The 20015-nt window shown below is 32.9% G+C and overlaps 2 protein-coding genes across 2 annotated transcripts; one reads left to right on the forward strand and one right to left on the reverse strand.

Moving 5' to 3' along the window:
- Positions 1–1547: 1547 nt before the first annotated feature.
- On the reverse strand, positions 1548–10588 carry LOC131854185 (glycosylphosphatidylinositol anchor attachment 1 protein). Its single transcript, XM_059205315.1, has 11 exons — positions 10291–10588; positions 8195–8314; positions 7371–7530; positions 6937–7227; positions 6453–6567; positions 5766–5856; positions 5342–5585; positions 4421–4735; positions 3556–3841; positions 2256–2436; positions 1548–1755 (listed from the first exon to the last, which is right to left on the reverse strand). The coding sequence occupies exons 1-11, from the start codon at positions 10537–10539 to the stop codon at positions 1654–1656; spliced, it is 2154 nt and encodes a 717-aa protein (XP_059061298.1). The 5' UTR covers positions 10540–10588; the 3' UTR covers positions 1548–1653.
- Positions 10589–12177: 1589 nt separating this feature from the next.
- On the forward strand, positions 12178–19939 carry LOC131854197 (facilitated trehalose transporter Tret1-2 homolog). Its single transcript, XM_059205326.1, has 9 exons — positions 12178–12214; positions 12843–13081; positions 14561–14854; positions 15481–15586; positions 16747–16806; positions 17651–17868; positions 18514–18696; positions 19455–19671; positions 19869–19939. Exons 1-9 carry the CDS (start codon positions 12178–12180, stop codon positions 19937–19939), a joined length of 1425 nt encoding a protein of 474 aa, XP_059061309.1.
- The last annotated feature ends 76 nt before the right edge of the window (positions 19940–20015 follow it).

The raw sequence follows: 20015 nt of genomic DNA on the forward strand, positions 1-20015 counted from the left end.
CTTAGGTGTAAAGTGATCATCAAGTAATTTTATGAGCTCATCAAAAACCAGCGTCTCTAATTCGCGCGGATGTACTAAATTCCGAGCCAAACTCGTATGTTTCGTCGGACAAATGTGTAAACAATATAGCACTTTTCAAGTAATTTGCAATACTATTTAATTTAATATATTGCTGCAACCTGCTTTGAAAAATATGCCACTGTTGTTGTCTTGTTTTGCGGTCAAAAAGTGAAATATTTCCAATAAAGTTTGCCTTTTTAACACTTTTCCTAGTTGTCAATTAATATGTATTAATTAAAACATCCGACTTATTATGTAGTTCATTTATTACGCAATGACAGAGTATCAAGAACAAATTTATATATTTTCTTTGGAAGAAAATACAATATAAATAAAAATATTTCAATATTACAAATAGACAGTTTGTAATAATAATAACAGTAAGTAACATCCATACTCACAAACTTTCGTATTTATAATATTAATAAGAAATTGAGTATACGGTTAGCGCAGATGCACACCATTCCATTATCATCCATAAAAACTATAAAGTAATAAAAACGATATAAATAGAATATTACCATAGATTAAGAACGTAATACATATCTAGATATATTTTAAAACTAATGAGTTTGTCTACAGATACCTCCAAGAATTTATCATTACCTATTATCGTTGTAAAAACATGAGACAGAAACATGTGTACGTCGATTGACGCGTATTTACGCGTTTCGATGCGTATTTCTGCTAATGGGTGAGGTTAGATGTCTACATACAGATCGCCTAAAACTCGTGGTAATATGGGAATAGTGGTGATAATTTTTTTTATGGATGATAATAGAATGGTGCACTCGCCTGCGCTTACGGTTTACGCTGGCTGGGCGCTGACCAGTGGAGGATGAACTGACCTGATATATCATGATGATGAGCATGAGGTTAAATCTGAAGTCTGCTATATAGGGCTGCTTTAGATACACGTCCATTCAAAACAAAGTATGAAATGGTTTTAAACTAAATCTAATCAAAATTTCTATATTTGTGAAGTTATTTTGTAAACTAGACACTTATTATAAGTCAAATCTATCAGAGTGTAGTTTGCGTTAAGGCAGACTAGACTAGACAAGATACTCCGTTTTAGGAGACAAATATATATATAATAGATGAAAATTAAATAATACAAACTTAAGCAAATTTAATTAATTTAATTATTTATTAAAGATAGGTAGCAGGTACATGTATTACACTAAATGACTAGGGAGTAGCATATTATGATTATACTCGTACTAATGTAATGTAAACAGTACCACCTACCGTCGATTATAAAAATAAAACATATTTTTTTATTAGAAATATTTTATTTCAATTCTTTGGAATGACAAGGATCAATAATGAAATAACCCAGGACAATTCACACAGCGCCATCTAGTCCCAAGCAGAGCTTGTGTTATGTGTACTACACAACTAAATAAATTGATATTTTTTTTTGTAAATACATATTATACATAAAATATACCACACAAACAATATTTACAAAAAAAATATCTAAATATTTATATCAGTTGTCTAGTATCCGTAACACAAGCTCTGCGTACCGTGGGACTAGATGACGCTGTGTTTATTGTCCAGGGTTATTTTTTTTTTATCTTGTGACGATTACACTGTGTCATCGATTCTGATGCACAGTATTTGCCAGAATATAATCCAAATGGGTAGTATGACTGCTGACGCCACGTTGTATAACCAGTTGCCATAAATCTGCAACAAATATTCAGATTTAGTAAATAGATTCCCCTAGGTAGATATCTTTTTTGTGGATGACAATGGAATGGTGCACCTGCCTGTGCTTACGGGACAATTGTGGAGGATGATAAGATGAATATGAGATCAGATCAGTTAGCACATTGTTGTAAATGGTAATTTACCATGATGGTTTCCAGGGGGAATCGCCTGGAGGTCAATCTGATTCATAATGTATCATACATTGTGAGCAATGAGGTTATTTAATCAAATATGAAATAAATATGACATTCAAAGTTTGTAAAAAAAATACCCTAAGTAAAATCCTTTGTTTTACTATGAAGTTTGTATATTTTGAAGCTAAAATGCTATCATGCATGTCTTATTTGTAAAATAAAAAGCCTAAATATTAAAAAATTCTATATAAGGTCACTATTCCACGCGAACGAAGTAGCGGGCACAGCTAGTATAATATAAAAATGATTACTAAACTATAATTATTTAGTAACAGAACTTACAAGTGAGTCTACAATAGAGAACATGATAGCCTGCATGGCAGCGTCTCGCCCCCGTCCCGCCATAGACAACAAATCTTCCTCCGAGAACAGAACGCGGCTGTATGCGATCATGCCCACAGTCACTACGCACAAAGGGTGCAGCAACAGGCACAATATTCGCTTGAATAAATTCTTTATAGGTCTGAAAAAGAAAGGTCTATTTTTTTTATATAGCATATGCACCAGCATATGCTCTCACTCACTCTATTCTCCCAAATTTGAATTTAAAAAATCTATATTATTGTAAATATGTACAACATTAAAAAAAATACGAGCTGAGTTTCTTGTCAGTTCTTTTCATCTCGAAATCATTCCGAACTGACTGTAGATTTGACATATCATAAGAGTCTGTAATAGACCTACATGAATATAGATATTTTGAATTTGAAAGGAGAAATTAATTAACAAAAAAAGTCTTCTCTGTTTACTCCAGTAGAATTAATTTAGTAAACTTCACAAAAATACCTTTATATTTGATTATTATTCCTTTTTTATATTTTTAAGAAAGGTATATTAAGGTTTCTTAAGGGTCGGCAACGTGCACGTGATACACCTGGTGTTTCAGGCGTTCATGGGCTACGATAACCATTTACCATCAGATGGGCCGCATGCTTGATTGCCACTATCGCAGTATAAAAAAAAATATTAATCTATTCTCAATTTGACCACAGACTTTAACAATAAACAAAAAGTATATATGTGTGTCACAAATAAATAGTAGTGTGTGTAATATTTTTTGATATTTACTGTAATTTTTATACATAAAAAATATTAGTGTTCTACACTCATTCTCTATATCTATACATGTAAATAAAATTGGAGTGCCTGTTTGTAATATTGAAATAACCGGTTTTTACTACACTCATATATAAATACGGTAGGTACACCAAAATAACACTTTTTAAAAATTTTGTCTGTCTGTCTGTCTGTTTGTTCTGGCTAATCTCTGAAATGGCTAGACCGATTTTGACGGGACTTTTTTTGACAGGTAGCTGATGTAATAAAGAGTAACTTAAGCTACTTTTATATTAGAAAAATAAAGTTAAAATCCACGCGGACGAAGTCGCGTGAACAGCTAGTAAACAATAAGTGTGTGAAATTTCATACCTCCCGTCCGCGCAATTTTCGTTAAAAGGAGTACAAAGTTTTTGCTTCACGTATGTATATATTTAAATAATTAGAAAATTACTTTTGATCTAATCCAATATGAAATTTTCTTTGACTTTAAAAACAGTTCACAAGGGGCAAAAACACATCGTACCTTTTCTTACCACCTTCTATAGTCTCAACGCCAACTACCAGGGCAAGAGGAGTGTATAGCACAGCTATGGCTAAGCCTAGTGGGAAATTATGCATTCCCACTGAAAGGCAGACTGTCGCCAACTCTATAAGTAACAGTATATTGACTAGTGATAACTCCTCGTGGGTCATGCGACCCGTGCGTAGAATCCTCGGCATTAATGGGGTCACAAAGACTAGAAACACTGATGTCGCTATGAGACCATAGAATACTGATACTTCTGATGGTTGATTATAATATATTGATCCTGTAAAAGTTAAAAAAAAGGTTAAATCATACATACACACTAATATTGTAAATCCTAAAGAACAATAATAATAATAACTTAGGACAATTAACACAGCGCCATCTAGTCCCAAGCTAAGCAAAGCTTAAATTTTTGTTTCTACAATTTTATACATACATTTTACGTATTTTTATGCATAATTAAAATATATATATACTTAATCATTCTGCACTCCTAAATATAAACGGTCAGTGTGCAAAATTTCATACTCCTTCATCAGAGCAATTTTATACATACATTTTACGTATTTTTATGCATAATTAAAAAAAATATATAATCATTCATATTCGTAAAATAATATGGTAGTTGCAAAATTTAACAAACTTCATCAGAGCAATTACCTTACAGAGGGGTTCAAAGTTTTTGCTTCACGTATCAATATTATCTTATTAGTATTATAAACACGAGTTTGTGAGAAAAAACTACTGAACGGATTTTTAATAATATTTACAGTAATATAGCTTATACATCAGAATAACATATAAATTTCACGCGCGTGAAACCGTGGGCACAGCTAGTATAGAATAAATAATAACTGACCTATTTTACTGAATAACTTCGGCGAATTGGAAACAATATAACCAAGTAGATGCACCAGTAAATAATTGATGCCTATGTTCACAATACTCATATTAGACTCGTCTACTTTCTTTTCCTTTAACAAAGGTTCTTCCTCAGATACCTCCTCAGGTACCTCCTTAGGTTCCTGCTCGCCTGATACACTCGCGTCGGACGTCTTCCGTTTTACGGCTTTAAGTGGTTCCTCGTCGCCATCTTGTTGTATGGTGACCCATAGAGAAAGAGCGCGGACTAGTATTGCCACGCAGAGTAAACATAAAGACGGCATGTACTGACCTAGAAATATAGTAATATTATTAAAAAATAGAAATAATCTTTATTCAAATAAACTTAATATAAGCACTTTTGAATAGTATATTTTTTTATTCTACCACTCATTCGGAACACAGACTCACCACAAGAAGAATGAGCAAGAAACTTACGTGTTGCTTTTCTAAATAAATATTATTATATGGTAAGTAAATTACAATGTAAACATCTTTATTTATTTCATTAAATTAATAACTAAACCAAGGTCAACAAACTTAAATACACAACTGTAGAGAAATCCCAGCAGTGGGACATTCTATGGGTTAGTATGATACATCAATAATAATAAATCAGGACAATTCACACAGCGCCATCTAGTCCCAAGCTAATCAGAGCTTGTGTAATGGGTACTAGACTCCAGGTTTAAGTACATAAACATAATATGTATAGAAAACACCCAGGCCAATTTTACTCATGAATACAAATGTTTGTACCGTGCAAGGAATCGTACTCGCTAAGGGTGCTAAACCTAAACCATCGAGATCACAATGTATCAGGAGACCAGAAATTGTCAGGTGTTAAATTTATTAATGATCTAAAATTATAAGCATCTTAAGAACGCAGTTCACTTACCAATAGATATAAACCTATTTGTAGCTGCCAGCAAGTAAAAGAAGTAACTCTGGTGGAATCGTTCTAGAAGATTGTTTAAAGATCTAAGTATACTCTCTAGCGCAATACCAAGGCGGTAGAAATTAGCGGTGGTGAGTGCATTCACTCTGGGCGGAGTACCCGCTGGGTCGTTTGCGTCCCGTCCCTCTAGGGTAACGGCTTCTATTCCGAACCGATGGAATAGACCATGGTTACCGTTTGGAACCTAAAATTAAAGTACTATTAATAATAGTTGTGTAAGTTTTTCACGATGGGCTTACTGAACTGACCTCATGTTTATCTCATCATCCTTCACTGGTGCCCCGACAGCGTTAACCATTAGCGCAAGCGGGGGCACCATTCCATTATTAATCTTTAAAATATATTTTTTTATCTATACAGTTACCCCAGCAATTTGAGCAGACACCATGCCAAGCATCGTCCAGATGCCATTGGTCCATTCTTCCGACTTAACTTTCGTGCGAATCCATGAATAACTGGAAAATTAATATAATTAATATTAAAATATAGTATCAAAGTAATTTATTTGTATGTTGTACATGTCTTGCTCACTCAATGTCAATTTACACTTCTCTAATAATAATACTCCAGAACAATTCATAAACATATACATGCTGTTCCAGAACTCAACGTCAAGCTGAAACGGGGTGACAGAATTGCTTGTAATTATCACGAGAAAAATCAGAAAAAAATTATTATATCATAATTACAGTTTCAAATTTAAGAAAAATTCAACCTGTATATTTTTTTTGTAAATACCTACATAAAGAGAAGCCGCATGTTTGTTTGTCTCCTATGCTATGAAAATATATATATGTATGACACATACTCTGCATATATCTTGACAACAGATCTTAATACAAACGCTTAGCAATAACTGGCCGCTTTTTTATTTTATCTTTTTCTTTATTTTACTGTGTTCATTCAATAAAATAAACTTTAGATAGAACTCTACTCTTAAAAATCAGTCCTATGTCTATAGAACTATATCTGTCTTCTTGCTTTACATGTAAATCTGGCCACAAATACAAGGATATCAAAATTTAATAAGTATTATATTATTGGTACTAACCTATTTTTATATGAGTGATGTATACTAGACTTTACACACAGTTTGTGAACTAAATTGACTAGATCCAAGTTAGGCAGCTGACCATTCAGTCCTTCTACTTTGACTTCTATGTATTCTGAAAAAAAAATAGGAAATACCACATAGTTTAAGAAAAAAGGTCAATCGAACCCGCTACCATTGGCAATATAGGTGTTCTACACAGCTAGATCACTGAGGATGTGTCACTTAGTTGATTTCTTTAGTAATTTATGTATTGTATTTATATAACATAGTGTTCTTAGACATGCTTTATATAAACAATTACATGAATTAAATAAACAATTACTTTGTGTATTTACATTTCAGAACAACAAAAAGACTGTGCTAAGATGTATATGTAAATACCTAATGATATTAACCACCAAGTTTAAAGAAATATCATTAAAAATGATGTCAAGAATTATGAGGTGAATGGCATTAAAAAAATATCATTATGAATACTTACTTATTTTAGGTGTGTGAAACTCTAAATTAATAGCTCCTTGTATTGATCCTGATCTTCCTTTCAATTTGCCAGGGTTCAAACACTTCTGATTATCACTAACCCAATTAAACACATCCCCTATACTACCGAAATCAAAAGCAGGTGTATCAGGCTTCCAAAAACTGCCAAGACTTTTGTAGAATGTCTCAGCGTCACTTTGCAATCCGTGATAAGCTTCTAACCACGCCTGCATTCCTAGTTGTTCATGTTCTGTTACCAGGAAGATAATATCTTTGGCCCAGTATTTTTGTGCTGAAATTATGAAAAATAATTAAGTTAGCATATGTATGTTGCACTGTATATAAATATTAATTTAAATAACAAGCAATTTCACTCCACACATTTTATATATCAATTCAAATATGAATTTTAAAATAGGGTATGAATTTTCTTACGTCTTGCAAACTGGGCAAAAGCCAACATTAGAGCTATGCCAGCAGCAGTCCCTTTCTGATGTGAAGATAAGGATCTAAATGGTGCTGTCACTACTAGGGCTTCAAGTGAGGAGGTGCGAGGAGCTCGGAGAATGCCATATACATTAGTACCTTTGTAAATCTGGAAATTAATAACTTTACATTATCTAGGTACATGAAATCCCTACAACAGAATATTCTATAGATTTTTATTTATCTATCTAAATACATATAAAATTTTCCTGTCATACTGTTAGTTGCCATACTTCTCTGAAACGGACCAATTGCACTTACTAATTGCAATTTTATCAAAAGAATATTAAAATTATGCATGTAGTAAAAAGTGGTTATTTCAATGTTACAAACAGATACTCCAATTTTATTTATATGTTCAAAATCTATATATACCATCGTAAGCACAGATTATTATATTAGAGTCCGTAAGTTTTCTGTTCCCGCGTCTATCCTTCCCCTCCCTTAACTAGTACTGAACTATATACAGACTGTACAGCAAGACCATGGCGCGCGCGTTCATTTGTTGTGAATTAAAATAAATTAGAACTGTAAAACCTACTGTAAAACCTACTGTGAAAGTGTGTGAAAGCATTTCAGCGAAGATATCAGACAGAGACCCTGAAGCCCAAGAAATTGCAAAAATACAGGTACGTGACCTACCGTTTTATAACATTTTGGTAGCATTAGTAGTTTCCCAAACATATATGTATAGATGATTCTCATGTGTAAATATGTTTTAATCCATAATTCCAGCCATCAACAGTTCCAGCTAATATTAATGTACAACATACCTGCCCTTGTCCTAAGGGATAGTTGAGTGTAAAATTATGTGTGTACACCTCCAAGTGAAGTTGTGACATTTTAGCAACGAGCCATGGCACCGGCATCTCATCAGTATCATAATACTTATCCTGGAAACATCAAAATAAATAAAATATTACTTACAGTGTTATGGTTTAACCGATTATTACTAATTACTTGTCAACTGCAAATCTATCTTAATCTATACTAACATTATAAAGAGGTACAGTTTGTGAGGTTATAGGGAATAATCTATGGATCAACTAAAACAATTTTATATATTCTTTCACAAACAGAAAGCACATTATTTGTGAATATCTCTATATTTGATGTGACTATAAACAATAAAAAAAGAAAAGATAAAAAGAAGATAAAAAGGCAATAAAAAAAATCAAAGTGAACATGGGTCAGTTATTATTTAAAGTAATATTATTAATTCCAGTCAGTAACATTTTACTGACTTTTCCAGTGTTGCAGGTTTTTAGCCCCAAATAAATAGTGCTGTGGTAGAATCGAGTTTTTACAATTAAAAATTAGTCGAGATTACATTTTTTTTTATTCAATATCAAATTAATCCTTTATACATATAAATAAAAATAGTAATTTACAGTAATTAAACAGAAGACATACACGGTAAAAAGGGACGTCGACAGGAACAATAAAACTTTTAAAATAAAAGATGTAAAATAATCATTTCAAGAAGGCCTGAAGGAAGTGATGCCTTGAAAGCAACCGTAATGAATATAAAATTACTTGCATTTTCCTGACTTTCCTGAATTTTAGTGTTAATGTCTCTGAATTTCTTTATACATTTTTTCCCAGCTTTTGTAATAATGTTGTAGTGACAAATTTTAATATGGTGGTAAGGTACATATTTCTAAAATCATATTATTTAATATGTATGTATTCAATGTTATGTATTATATATTATATTGTATTGTAGTATTGTTGTAACTGACTAATCAGATATGTATTTTATATTCTAAATTTGTATTTGAATTTATAGTTCTTTTATATCACATTCTTGTTTTTGATACTTCAATTCCTTCTTTCTGTTCCTAATATGTTAGTTGTCTATTATTAATATATTTTCTCCGTTTTACCAAGTCTTTTTTCTTATTACTACAACAAGTATGTATCAAATATTTACAATAAAAAAAAAACACTTTGATACCTATTAAAATAAAGCATGACTAAATGTCTATTGATTGCCGAACATCACTATTGTAGCAGATCACCCTTTTTTATATCAAATACAGTTGCACTTGTCATTTTACTGACTGGAATTAATAATTGTACTTTAGTTAGTATATGAATATAGCACAGTGTATTACACTAACAAATGAAATGGCAAACCATTTTAGAAACTCGTTTTACTGTGCAACACTGTATTAATACCGCTGGGCAATATACCTCATAAGTATGGAGAGTATTGGTAGTAATAGATAGTGACCTGACCTTTATGCTAGCAATGTATCATACTGGCCTCCATACTATCCCCCTAGAAACCATTGTGATTTTATTTTGGACAATTCATCATGATGGGTGAATTGAGCTCATATCTTTCTCCTCCTACCATTCACTGGTTCCCTGGTAGCATATACTGTCCAAGTGGACTGGTAAATGCATCAATAGTCAGTCATTTATAAAAAAATCTACCTTATGTTATATATATCTTATGTTGTCCTCTGAATAATGAAAATTCTAATAATAATTTATCTTGTTATTTCTTGACATAGTATATAACAAAGTTGCTGCCACATTCTGTGTGAGTTATAGTACAGAACAAGCCAAGAAATTCAAAGATTTGTATTGCATCTATGCAGAGTCGGGATGGGTTGCTAGTATTATATATAGTATCTTCATTTTATTTACTTTGTTATAAGTCAGGTGTTGTGCTCTTTTTATTTCTTATATACCAATCATAACCTGAACAAAACAGTCAAACCTTACTGAGCAAATTGAATAAAGTCACAAAAAAATCAAATATTTCACTGTCTACAAACCAAGAATTAAAATCATCAATCAAAATTAATGGTAGAAATTAGTATTTAAGATACACAAGTAAAAGAAGGAGAAAGCCTACCTCAAGTTCATACAAAAAGTCATTGAAGAACTGCTTCGAAGATTGCTCTGCATTGAATTCGTTGGTTACGAGACCCGGCAACAACGCGTTCTCGGAGAAGTAGGTTTCATTGTTGAACTCCTTGTTGCCCAACACGAAGAACCATACCAGGGCACCGACATAACAAAAAAGGCATAATGGTCCGTGAATTTTATTCAAAAGTCGCACCCACTTCACAGAACCATACTCGGGGTCAGATAAGAGACCCATTGTGACAATTTGCAATACTATTTAATACTGTTAGTATAAATTATTAATACATTTTATATAAGAGAATAAGCTAATTTCATAGTACATTAGTTATAAATCACAAAAAGGACACGAATTAAACTAAACAAACCGCTGTTTTATTATTTTTATAGAACTTGATGGATTGATTTCGCTACTGATTTTTGACACTGACAGTGACATAACGGAATTTGGCAGATTTATTTTATAGTGATGTGTCTTAGCGGGACTAGGAACATTTATATATACAGCTATTACAATTGAATATTACAAAATCAAAAATAAATATTAAATTTATACATCTCATAATTGAAAATATGTTGCATTCAATTTATTATAAAATAACTCTTTAACCTGATCAGATAGGTTCGTATATGTTTATTATTTAAGTCCCGAATAATTACATTAATCGAGTACACCAATCGTCATTGCATTCAACAATAATATTAAATAAGGTAATTATCTGACCTATCGTGCTACCTAATGATTACGACGTCATTAAATTACTTCACAAAATTGACAGTGTTTTAAAATTAACATAAGAGCAATCAACACAATCTGATTATTCAGATATTTTCAAAGATACACGATGTTACGAGCAAAGATTATATTATGATGATTTCTTGCATTACCTTCTACATTATTATTGATTAAATTATGCCATGTATAGAAATTATATTGTTATGGGTTTAGAAATATTACTTGGGATTTCAAAACGAATCATAAATTAAAAAATAGAAGTACTGCAGAATAGTGAACCCACTGTCAGCAACTCTGTTCTTTTTCTGAACGAGGTGGTCTCTCTGGTATTTTCTGCGAAATCACTTCACCACTTCAAATCCTATTTCTTCTTACGACTATGTTTTACACACGCCTACCTACCTGCCTATATACCGAGGCAGGTAGGTATGTACAAATGAGTTCCAGTTCCAGTCTATTTATACTAATACTATAAAGAGTAAAGTATGTATGTTTGTTTATACGGGGAAATCTCCGGTTCTGCTGATCCGATTTTAAAAAATATTTTACTACATAATAGAAAAGTAGATGATCCCCGAGTGCTATAGGCTATATAACATCACGATACGAGCGGAGCAACAATGAAAAGGTGTTAAAAATTCATTTTGACTGTTTCTGATGCAGCAGAAACAGTCAAAATGAATGCGTTGTGTAAAACGTTAAAGTTACGCAAAAATATGTGTGGCGGAATTGTTCTCCTTGAAAAGCTCTAAAAAAGTCCGCCACAACATATATTTATCTTTTAATACTCTATATAACCTTTAAATAAATTTATTTTAAATAATGCATTATTTGGGAATGTGTTTTTACTTACTAAAATGTGTTGTACAGTTTATAGTAAAACAAATATTGAGCTCGTGCAAAGCCGGGCGCGTTGCTAGTCTGTAATACTTTGTTGTCTGCAATACTTTGTTTAATTTCACTGATGCATATAATCCCTTACCTACTTTCGGGCGATACTGCTGAAATTAGTTCATGTACTTATAATATATGTTTAAGTACATAAAACCTTAAACTAACCAAACTTACGCTCATTTACACTTTATTCATTGAAACAGATAGCATTCATAAATGTAAATAAACATTTCAACAGATGTAAAAATGGACGTAGTTTTTCAAGTGACAGCAACTTTTATCGGTAAGTTAATTATAGATGTAATAATAAAAGTAACTGGTGCAGTACCTAATCTGTTTTAGTAATTTCTGTCTGTAGGCAGTTTCTGTTAAAGCAAAAATAAATTAGTATTTATATTATTATTTTAATAATTTATTGTTAAAAATGGTACACGATTTAATTTTGTGTCCTCGCCTAAATGACGAAATTCGACCGTAAAAAAAATTACAAAAAGATTTTTGAATCAGCAATAATAATAAAACAAAAGAGTATATATGCGTGTGTGTCACATACATGGTAGTGTGTGTAATTATTTTTTTATTGATTTAATGTAATTTTTATTCTATATTCCATAAATATTAGCTTTCTGTACTCCTTCTCTATATAAACTGTAGATATGTGTGCGAAATTTCGTCCGCGCAATTGTCGTAAAAAATCGGTTTAGTACTCAGATGTAAACATTTGTATTCTTGAGTATGTAGTTTTTTGTATCAGGCTGGGTATTTTCTACATAAATCATGTATGGAATTATGAAATAATCTAAGTATACACTGGTACACAGTTTATATATAGTACATATATACTGTATTTATAGTGGGGTAGGCTCTATGGATGCACAGAAATTACAATATTTCTCTTCGAATTGTTACAGTTTCATTGTTGAACTTCTATTTGGGGTTCATTGTTACATGGCCGTCGTATGCTCTACCCATATTAGAGTCCAATACAACTGGTCCTCAACTTTTAGGCAGAGCTCTCACAAAACAGGAAGGTAGTCTGCTCAGTTCCATCAACATGGTCGGCTCAGTGGTAGCAGTGCTGTCTGGTGGATTTATATCTGAAATGATTGGAAGAAAAAGGAGCGAAATATTAAGCGCACTTTGTTTTTTGGTAAGTAATCCAACACGCTTGTCTCCCATTGGGGTAGCCAGAGAGGCGGAGAAAATAAGAAATACTTAATGAGTACACAAATACATAACATACTAAATGAGTAGGTACTAGATAACTTTTAAACATTAAAAGAAAAATATTGGCTGTAAATGCATAGACGTAAAACATCCAAGCCAATATCATAACTCAACTGTGTCAATATGAACAGAATGCACATATTTGTACTGCAAAGATCGTACCCACGGTCATAAGGTTTGTCGCATATATGTATGTATACAAATTAATAAAACTGAAGTGTATATTTGTAATTAACACATCATCAGCGGGGCAGGTATTTGCACCCGTATTAATAAATATATATGTTTTATATAGTTTTTCCTCGTGTCACTTAAAATTACTTATTTTAAACGGGTACTAATACCTTCCCCATTTTTAAACGGCAATGTGCGGCACGAGTTCTAGTACCTTCTAAGTGGCAATGCGCTTATAAATGGCAATCCTTGGAATGGGTACAAATACCTGCCCCCTCATAATGTATTAACAGCTTTTCACTAAATGCATATGAAAGTATATAAGGTAAGAAAGAAATATAAGAAACTGATGATGTAGAAACAACCTTCACAATATTTAATCATATTCTTTATCTCTAGTGCACACACTGTAATTGTAAGATCATAAAAATCATACTTACTTTGTTTTATGGAACACAACAAACTATTAAACCCATTTAAATACAAATGTATTTTTCTTGGTGATCTAGTAGAATAAACTCTATGCCCCTCCTAATTAGGTTCCAAGTAGGTAGCTCTGTAAGATGTTTTTCAGTTTTTAGTTTGAAGGATATTCGACATCTTAGTCCTCCAGAATAACAACGCTATAATAACTATAAGCTAGAATACGAAAGCTTGAAACACTAGAGATGTGACGTGGGCCTTGCCAACTCTTAAGAAACTGTTTGATATTAGAACTAGCTAATAGGGTTTGAGAAAACTATCGAAGTTAGTATTTGTAAGTAAATAAGGTATCTACCAACGCCTGCTCAATTCGTGCTAGCAAATACTATACCGTGTGATCCAGCAGGCGCTAGGGTAATTTCCGTTGGGGTGCTATTGTTAGTGTTGCCAACCGTAATCTAAAAGAGACTATTGTACCCTATATCATGTAGGCGTACTCTATAATCTATGTCACTAATATATTTTTACACAATTTTTACAATATTAGTGCAAATGCCAAAAAACCATGAAAAATTATAGTTCTGCAAAAAGTATCTTTTTAATAATATAAAATAAATGATACTCTTTTTTAAGTCTGTACTATTAATTTACCTCCTTTGTAATCAGATATACTTTATTTCTTCTAATAAAAGTTGGACTCTAGCTACTGCACACCACTTCCATTAATCGTGTACTTATACATTACAGAAATTTTAATATATCCGTCTAGGCTATTAACCTAGTTAAATTAAAAAACTGTTTACAGCTAGCAGCAGCTTTGATAGTGACTGCCAAAACTCCAATACAGATATTAATAAGCAGATTAGTGGTCGGGTACGGAGGGGGCCTCCATGTGGTCGTGGTGTATGTGTTTATCAACGAATTCTGCCAACCCTCCATCATTGGGAACATGTCCTCGCTGACGATCTTCGCTTTCACCATCGGTGGGATCTGCTCCTACCTCTGCGGTTCTCTGCTCTCCTATGAAGTCATAAGTTATGGCATGCTAATTTTCTCAGTTATTCTGGTCATCTTCATGTGTTTCATCAAGGAATCGCCGGTATATCTCGTTAGAAAAGTGAAAGATAAAGTAATTGTATATTTCTTTATTTAGCATACTCTCTTACTTCTCATTTTTATATAGTCGCAGGTTCGATACCTCGCACGGTGCAAAAATTTTGTATTCATTAGTATGATTATTTGTATCGATCTGTTTGTTTTCTATGTATATGATGTATGTAATAAAGAAAATATTTTTAAGTATTCGTATCAGTCCTCTAGTGTCCATAACACAAGCTGAGTTTAGCTTGGGATTAGATGACGCTGTGTGAGTTGCCCTGAGATATTATTATTGTTATTTGGAATGAATTTACCGAACTATACTTTGTGCAAAGCTTGCGTAGATACAATTATGTAATAACTCAGTTTGTTTAATACATTTTAGACACAACTACTTGTTGTTGCAAAAATAACACTTGCTGAGGATAAAATAGTTAGATGTGCATAAGTTTTTATATTTCTACGGTTCAAATGTCCAGCCGTAGTCAATGTGACCTCGCGACTCCAGCAATGGTGCTCGTAGATACATTGTATGGTTTTTTACTGCGTAAGAGTGTCACACATCCCTTCGTCTTCCCAAAAATGGTTAATAAGTCTCTGATAACAACTAGTCAACTTAATTCACAGGAAGCATGGAATTCATTGAAATTCTATCGGAATGGAGCAACAGAAGACGTTGAACGAGAGTTCGCATGCCTCAAGACATATCGCGAGACGAATAATAAACAACAATGTATGTAAGCATAACATAAAGCCACGGCCTCGGTGGTCTAGCGGTTTAGCACACCGCTGAACTTCCGATGGTCGAGAGTTCGATTCTTCGCACTTGATTGACAGTGTGTGGGAGACTTATTCGTTTATAGTGTTTTCTATGTATATTATGTATATATTTACAAAAAATGTATATCTAAGTATTTATATCAGTTGACTAGTACCCATAATACAAGCTCTGCTTACCATGGGACTAGATGGCGCTGTTCTATTTGTCCATGTTCGTTTATGAAAGTCATATCTTTAAAACATAATAGGAGATGAAAATTCTAATGATTTAATGTAAGTACTGTAGTAAGTACGAGTAAGTCTAGTCAAATAAACTATATTTTTATCTTATCTGTCTCTATTATTTTTACGCTGTATTTGCAATGAACTTCTAAAGGAGATAGATTATGGACAGTATTTCTTATGTCTATGTTGTCCTAGTCAAAATATGACGATTTTGAGGAGTTTATTTTAAACATATTGTCTACACATCTATACATATAAATAAAATTGGAGTGTCTGTTTGTAATATTGAAATAACCGTTTTTTACTACATGCATATGAATATAAATACGGTACATATACCAAAATAACATTTTTTAAATTTTTATCTGTCTGTCTGTTTCTTCCGGGTAATCTCTGAAATGGCTGGACCGATTTTGACTGGACTTTTTTTGGCAGGTAGCTGATGTAATAAGGAGTAACTTAGGCTACTTTTCTTTTAGAAAAATAATGTTACATTCCAAGCGGACGAAGTCGCGGGAACAGTTAGTGGATAATAATAGTAATCAGTATATTAATACGTGAAGGAAAAACTTTGTGCCCTGTTTTATGATAATTGCGCGGACGGAGGAATTTGAAATTGAGAACATGTATTGTAATAGAAGAGGAGCGCAGAATGCTATAATTTATTAAAAATTATACATAAAAATACATGAAATCAATTAAAAATCATTAAACACACTAATATGAATCATACATAGAAAACACTCAATGAATACAATTGTTTGTACTGTGCAAGAATCAATCCCCGCGACCAGAGGAAACAAGGTGGTGTGAAAATATTCACGTTTAGATCAGATTGAAGTTCACGTAAATAAAGTTTTAGATATAGAAGTTGTTTATAAATTACAGGTTCGTTTTTAGAGGAGAGTAAATCACAATCTACAGAAACAAACGTGTTTAACATTTTACGTAAGTATAATAGTTCTTCAAATAAAATCGTTATCTATACATATAAATAAAATTGGAGTGTCTGTTTGTGTAACATTGAAATGACCGTTTTTTACTACATGCATAAATACAGTACATATGGTACACCAAATAATTTTTTTTTACATATCTTGTCTATCTGTTTGTTCCGGTCAATCTTCGAAATGGCTAGACCGATTTTGACTTTTATTGGCAGGTAGCTGATGTAATAAGGCAACTTTTATTTTTCAAAAATTCTTTTATTTTAGAAAATAAAGTTAAATTCCACGCGGACGAATTCGCGGTTACATCTAGACTATCATATATTTTATACAACCTAAGGCCCAGAGCCTCACCTGCGTAAAACGAGTAGTCTATTTAGGATGAGTTTTTCGCGTGTACTTGAAAAATTACCCAAGTTTGTTTCACCTCATCCAAACGCGATAGCAATACTTTCAATTCCAAATTTTGACCTAAATATTTATGTACCGCTCTATTCGTCTTACTCTAATATTACAGTAAATATATATATTTTATTTGTTAATCTGAAAACTCATTATAATTCCAATGTCTTGAACATTACAAATTTGTTAAACTGTCTTGGATGTTCATACGGATGAGCTAAAGATAGGTAATTTTCTGTTAGAATCAAGTTTTTCACGTGTAATTCTCAAACAAACTTGTTTAAAGAAATTCTGATTAGTGGGAAACGTTGATTTTAGTAGCCTTATCCTATAGACAAAATTTCATGGAAGTTAGTTATTAGAAAACTTTCCTAATAGCACGTTTTATATGGAGAAGGATCCGGGACCTGCATGTCCTCATAATTATTTTTTTTATTTTACAGGCACATCCAAGGCGGCTAGAACAGCCTTAATTACAGTTACTATACATATTGTGTTACCAATTTTTATGGGCACATTACCTATACAAGTGTTCGCCGCGGAGTTCTTCTCTAAAGCCGCGCCAGATCTATCACACAATCTGTGTTCTATCATTTTAGGAGTAGTAATATGTATGGGCAGTGGGGTTGCCTCATTTATTACAGATTTGGTGGATCGGCGGGTTAGTTAATACTTATTTATATTTTTGTTTGTTAATAGGTTAGAATAAAACAAACTCTATATTTTAAATGAAACTAAACTTACAAACTTACCACACATCACAATACATCAGTAAACACAGCATCCAAATCTGTTAAGCCGTTTCTTACATTATAGTTTACCTTTATAGTTGCTCAACTATCTGTGCCCGCAACTTCATACGAGTGCAATACAGACATTGATGAAATAAAGAAAAAACATTAAAAAATCTAACCCAAAAAATCCAAAGGAAGCAGAAGCCATATTCTTGAAGCTAGAATGATGAAGTTTCATCATTCTAGCTTCAATGATGAATTTCCATAGAAATTTGTTTATATTTAATCTGTAGACTAAAAATTAAGTTCCAAGCTCCTCCCAAGCTTAAAAAGTGACGATCATTAATACATCTCCCTTTTTAATCCCTTAAAATAAAATTTTGCATTAAAAAGTACCCTATGTCCATTTCAGGGTCTAGACTATCTGTGTACCAAATCTAATTTAAATTGCTTCAATAATTTTAGCGTGAAAGAGCGACAGACAGGCAGATAGACAGAGTTACTTTCGCAAGTATAATATTAGTAACGATTTGTAGTAAACGCGAAACTTTAACGTAGTTTATGGTTTTCAGATTCTGATGTGCACGTCATGTGTGGTTTGTACAGTCTGCTTATACCTGCTGAGTACTTTACTGTTTTGGTCATGGGCACCGAACTGGGTGATCCTGGTTATCATACTTCTATTCTGTTCTATGCATCAAGTGGGAGCATCTAATATTCCATTTGTACAGATTGCTGAATCATTTCCACCTGAGGTTAGTTCGATTTGGTACTACCAAAGGCGTATGAAATGCGTAGGAATGAAGATAATATTTTAAGAAAGGTGTTACATATAAATGATTGTAAGGGCAGAGGAAGGCCGAAAAAGAGATGGATGGACTGTGTGAAAGATGATATGGTGAGAAAGGGAGTAAATGACAAGATGACTGCGAACAGAGATGAATGGAAGAGAAAAACATATTACGTCGACCGCAAATAAATGGGATAAGGAAGAAGCAGGTGATGATGTTAGCTCGAGTTAATAAATACGTAATAATAATAACCCTAGACAATTCACACAGCGTCATCCATAGTGCAAGCTTAGCAGGGGCTTTGTTATGGGTATTTGTCAACTAAATATAAATACATGTACAATATATATTTTTTGTAAATACGTACATAATGTATGGGAGGAATTTCAGTAATGTGGACTAAACCACTTATGGCTTGCAATTTGCCATGTCACCTGCACTTTGCTCCTCCTGGACCACGTCGTGATAAGTTCCTGGTGAATTTGTAGTGATGGACTAATTAACCTGAACTTATACTCATCTTATAATCCTCCACTGATGCCCCGCCAAATATAGAAATAATACAAATTTTTATACTGTGCGAGGAATCGAATCCGCGACCATCGAAATCAGGCGGTATCTAAACCGCTTGACCACCGAGGGCGCCAACATATTAATAACACCTAATTCAACAAATATAAAATGAACAGTCTACCTAAATTATTTTTTTCTTAAAATTTCAGATGAAATCGTTTGCTTCTACTGTGGCCATGACTGCATTATGTTTAGGGAACTTTGGCGTGATAACACTGTATCGATTTATCGTTGAAATATTCGGCCTGAGCGGGACCTTCTTCCTGTTCGGGACCGCTGGGTCCCTCACCACTGTGACGTCATACTATATAATGAAGGAGACGAGAGATGTGAATTTTGAAGTCATACATGCTATGTACGAGCAAGGTTTCTTGTTTTGTAATAGTAAACAATTAAGAAATTACTATATATGTATATTTTATTGAAAATGTCATGCCATACGTTTTTTTTATGAACGAATAGAACGGTGTACCTGCCTGCGCTAATGGTTTATCTGGCGGGACACCAGTGTAGGATGATAGAATGAGGTGAGTTCAGTTGGACCATTGTGACAAATTCACCAGGAATTTATGATGATGGTATCCAGGTCGAAGAAGAAGAAGGTGAAGGTCAATCTGTCTTGGTACATTGCTAGCGATACGTAATTAGTTCACATTACTCATGTGACCAAAAAATGGAATTCAGTTGATTTCTTTTACTGACGTATACTT

Source organism: Achroia grisella, unplaced genomic scaffold, assembly GCF_030625045.1.
Source record: "Achroia grisella isolate CSIRO2021 unplaced genomic scaffold, CSIRO_AGI_Agris_v1 utg971, whole genome shotgun sequence".
Lineage (NCBI taxonomy): Eukaryota > Metazoa > Arthropoda > Insecta > Lepidoptera > Pyralidae > Achroia > Achroia grisella.

Bases quoted from the DNA above. Each gene is read 5' to 3' on its own strand.
- LOC131854197 (XM_059205326.1), top strand. From the start codon at position 12,178: ATGGACGTAGTTTTTCAAGTGACAGCAACTTTTATCG. The intron at 12,215-12,842 runs GTAAGTTAATTA...GAATTGTTACAG, and splicing joins AGTGACAGCAACTTTTATCG to TTTCATTGTTGAACTTCTAT. The intron at 17,869-18,513 runs GTTAGTTAATAC...TATGGTTTTCAG, and splicing joins CAGATTTGGTGGATCGGCGG to ATTCTGATGTGCACGTCATG.
- LOC131854185 (XM_059205315.1), bottom strand. From the start codon at position 10,539: ATGGGTCTCTTATCTGACCCCGAGTATGGTTCTGTGAAGTGGGTGCGA. The intron at 7,228-7,370 runs GTAAGAAAATTC...TCATAATTTCAG, and splicing joins TTTTGCCCAGTTTGCAAGAC to CACAAAAATACTGGGCCAAA. The intron at 4,736-5,341 runs GTAAGTGAACTG...CTATATTTCTAG, and splicing joins AAATAGGTTTATATCTATTG to GTCAGTACATGCCGTCTTTA.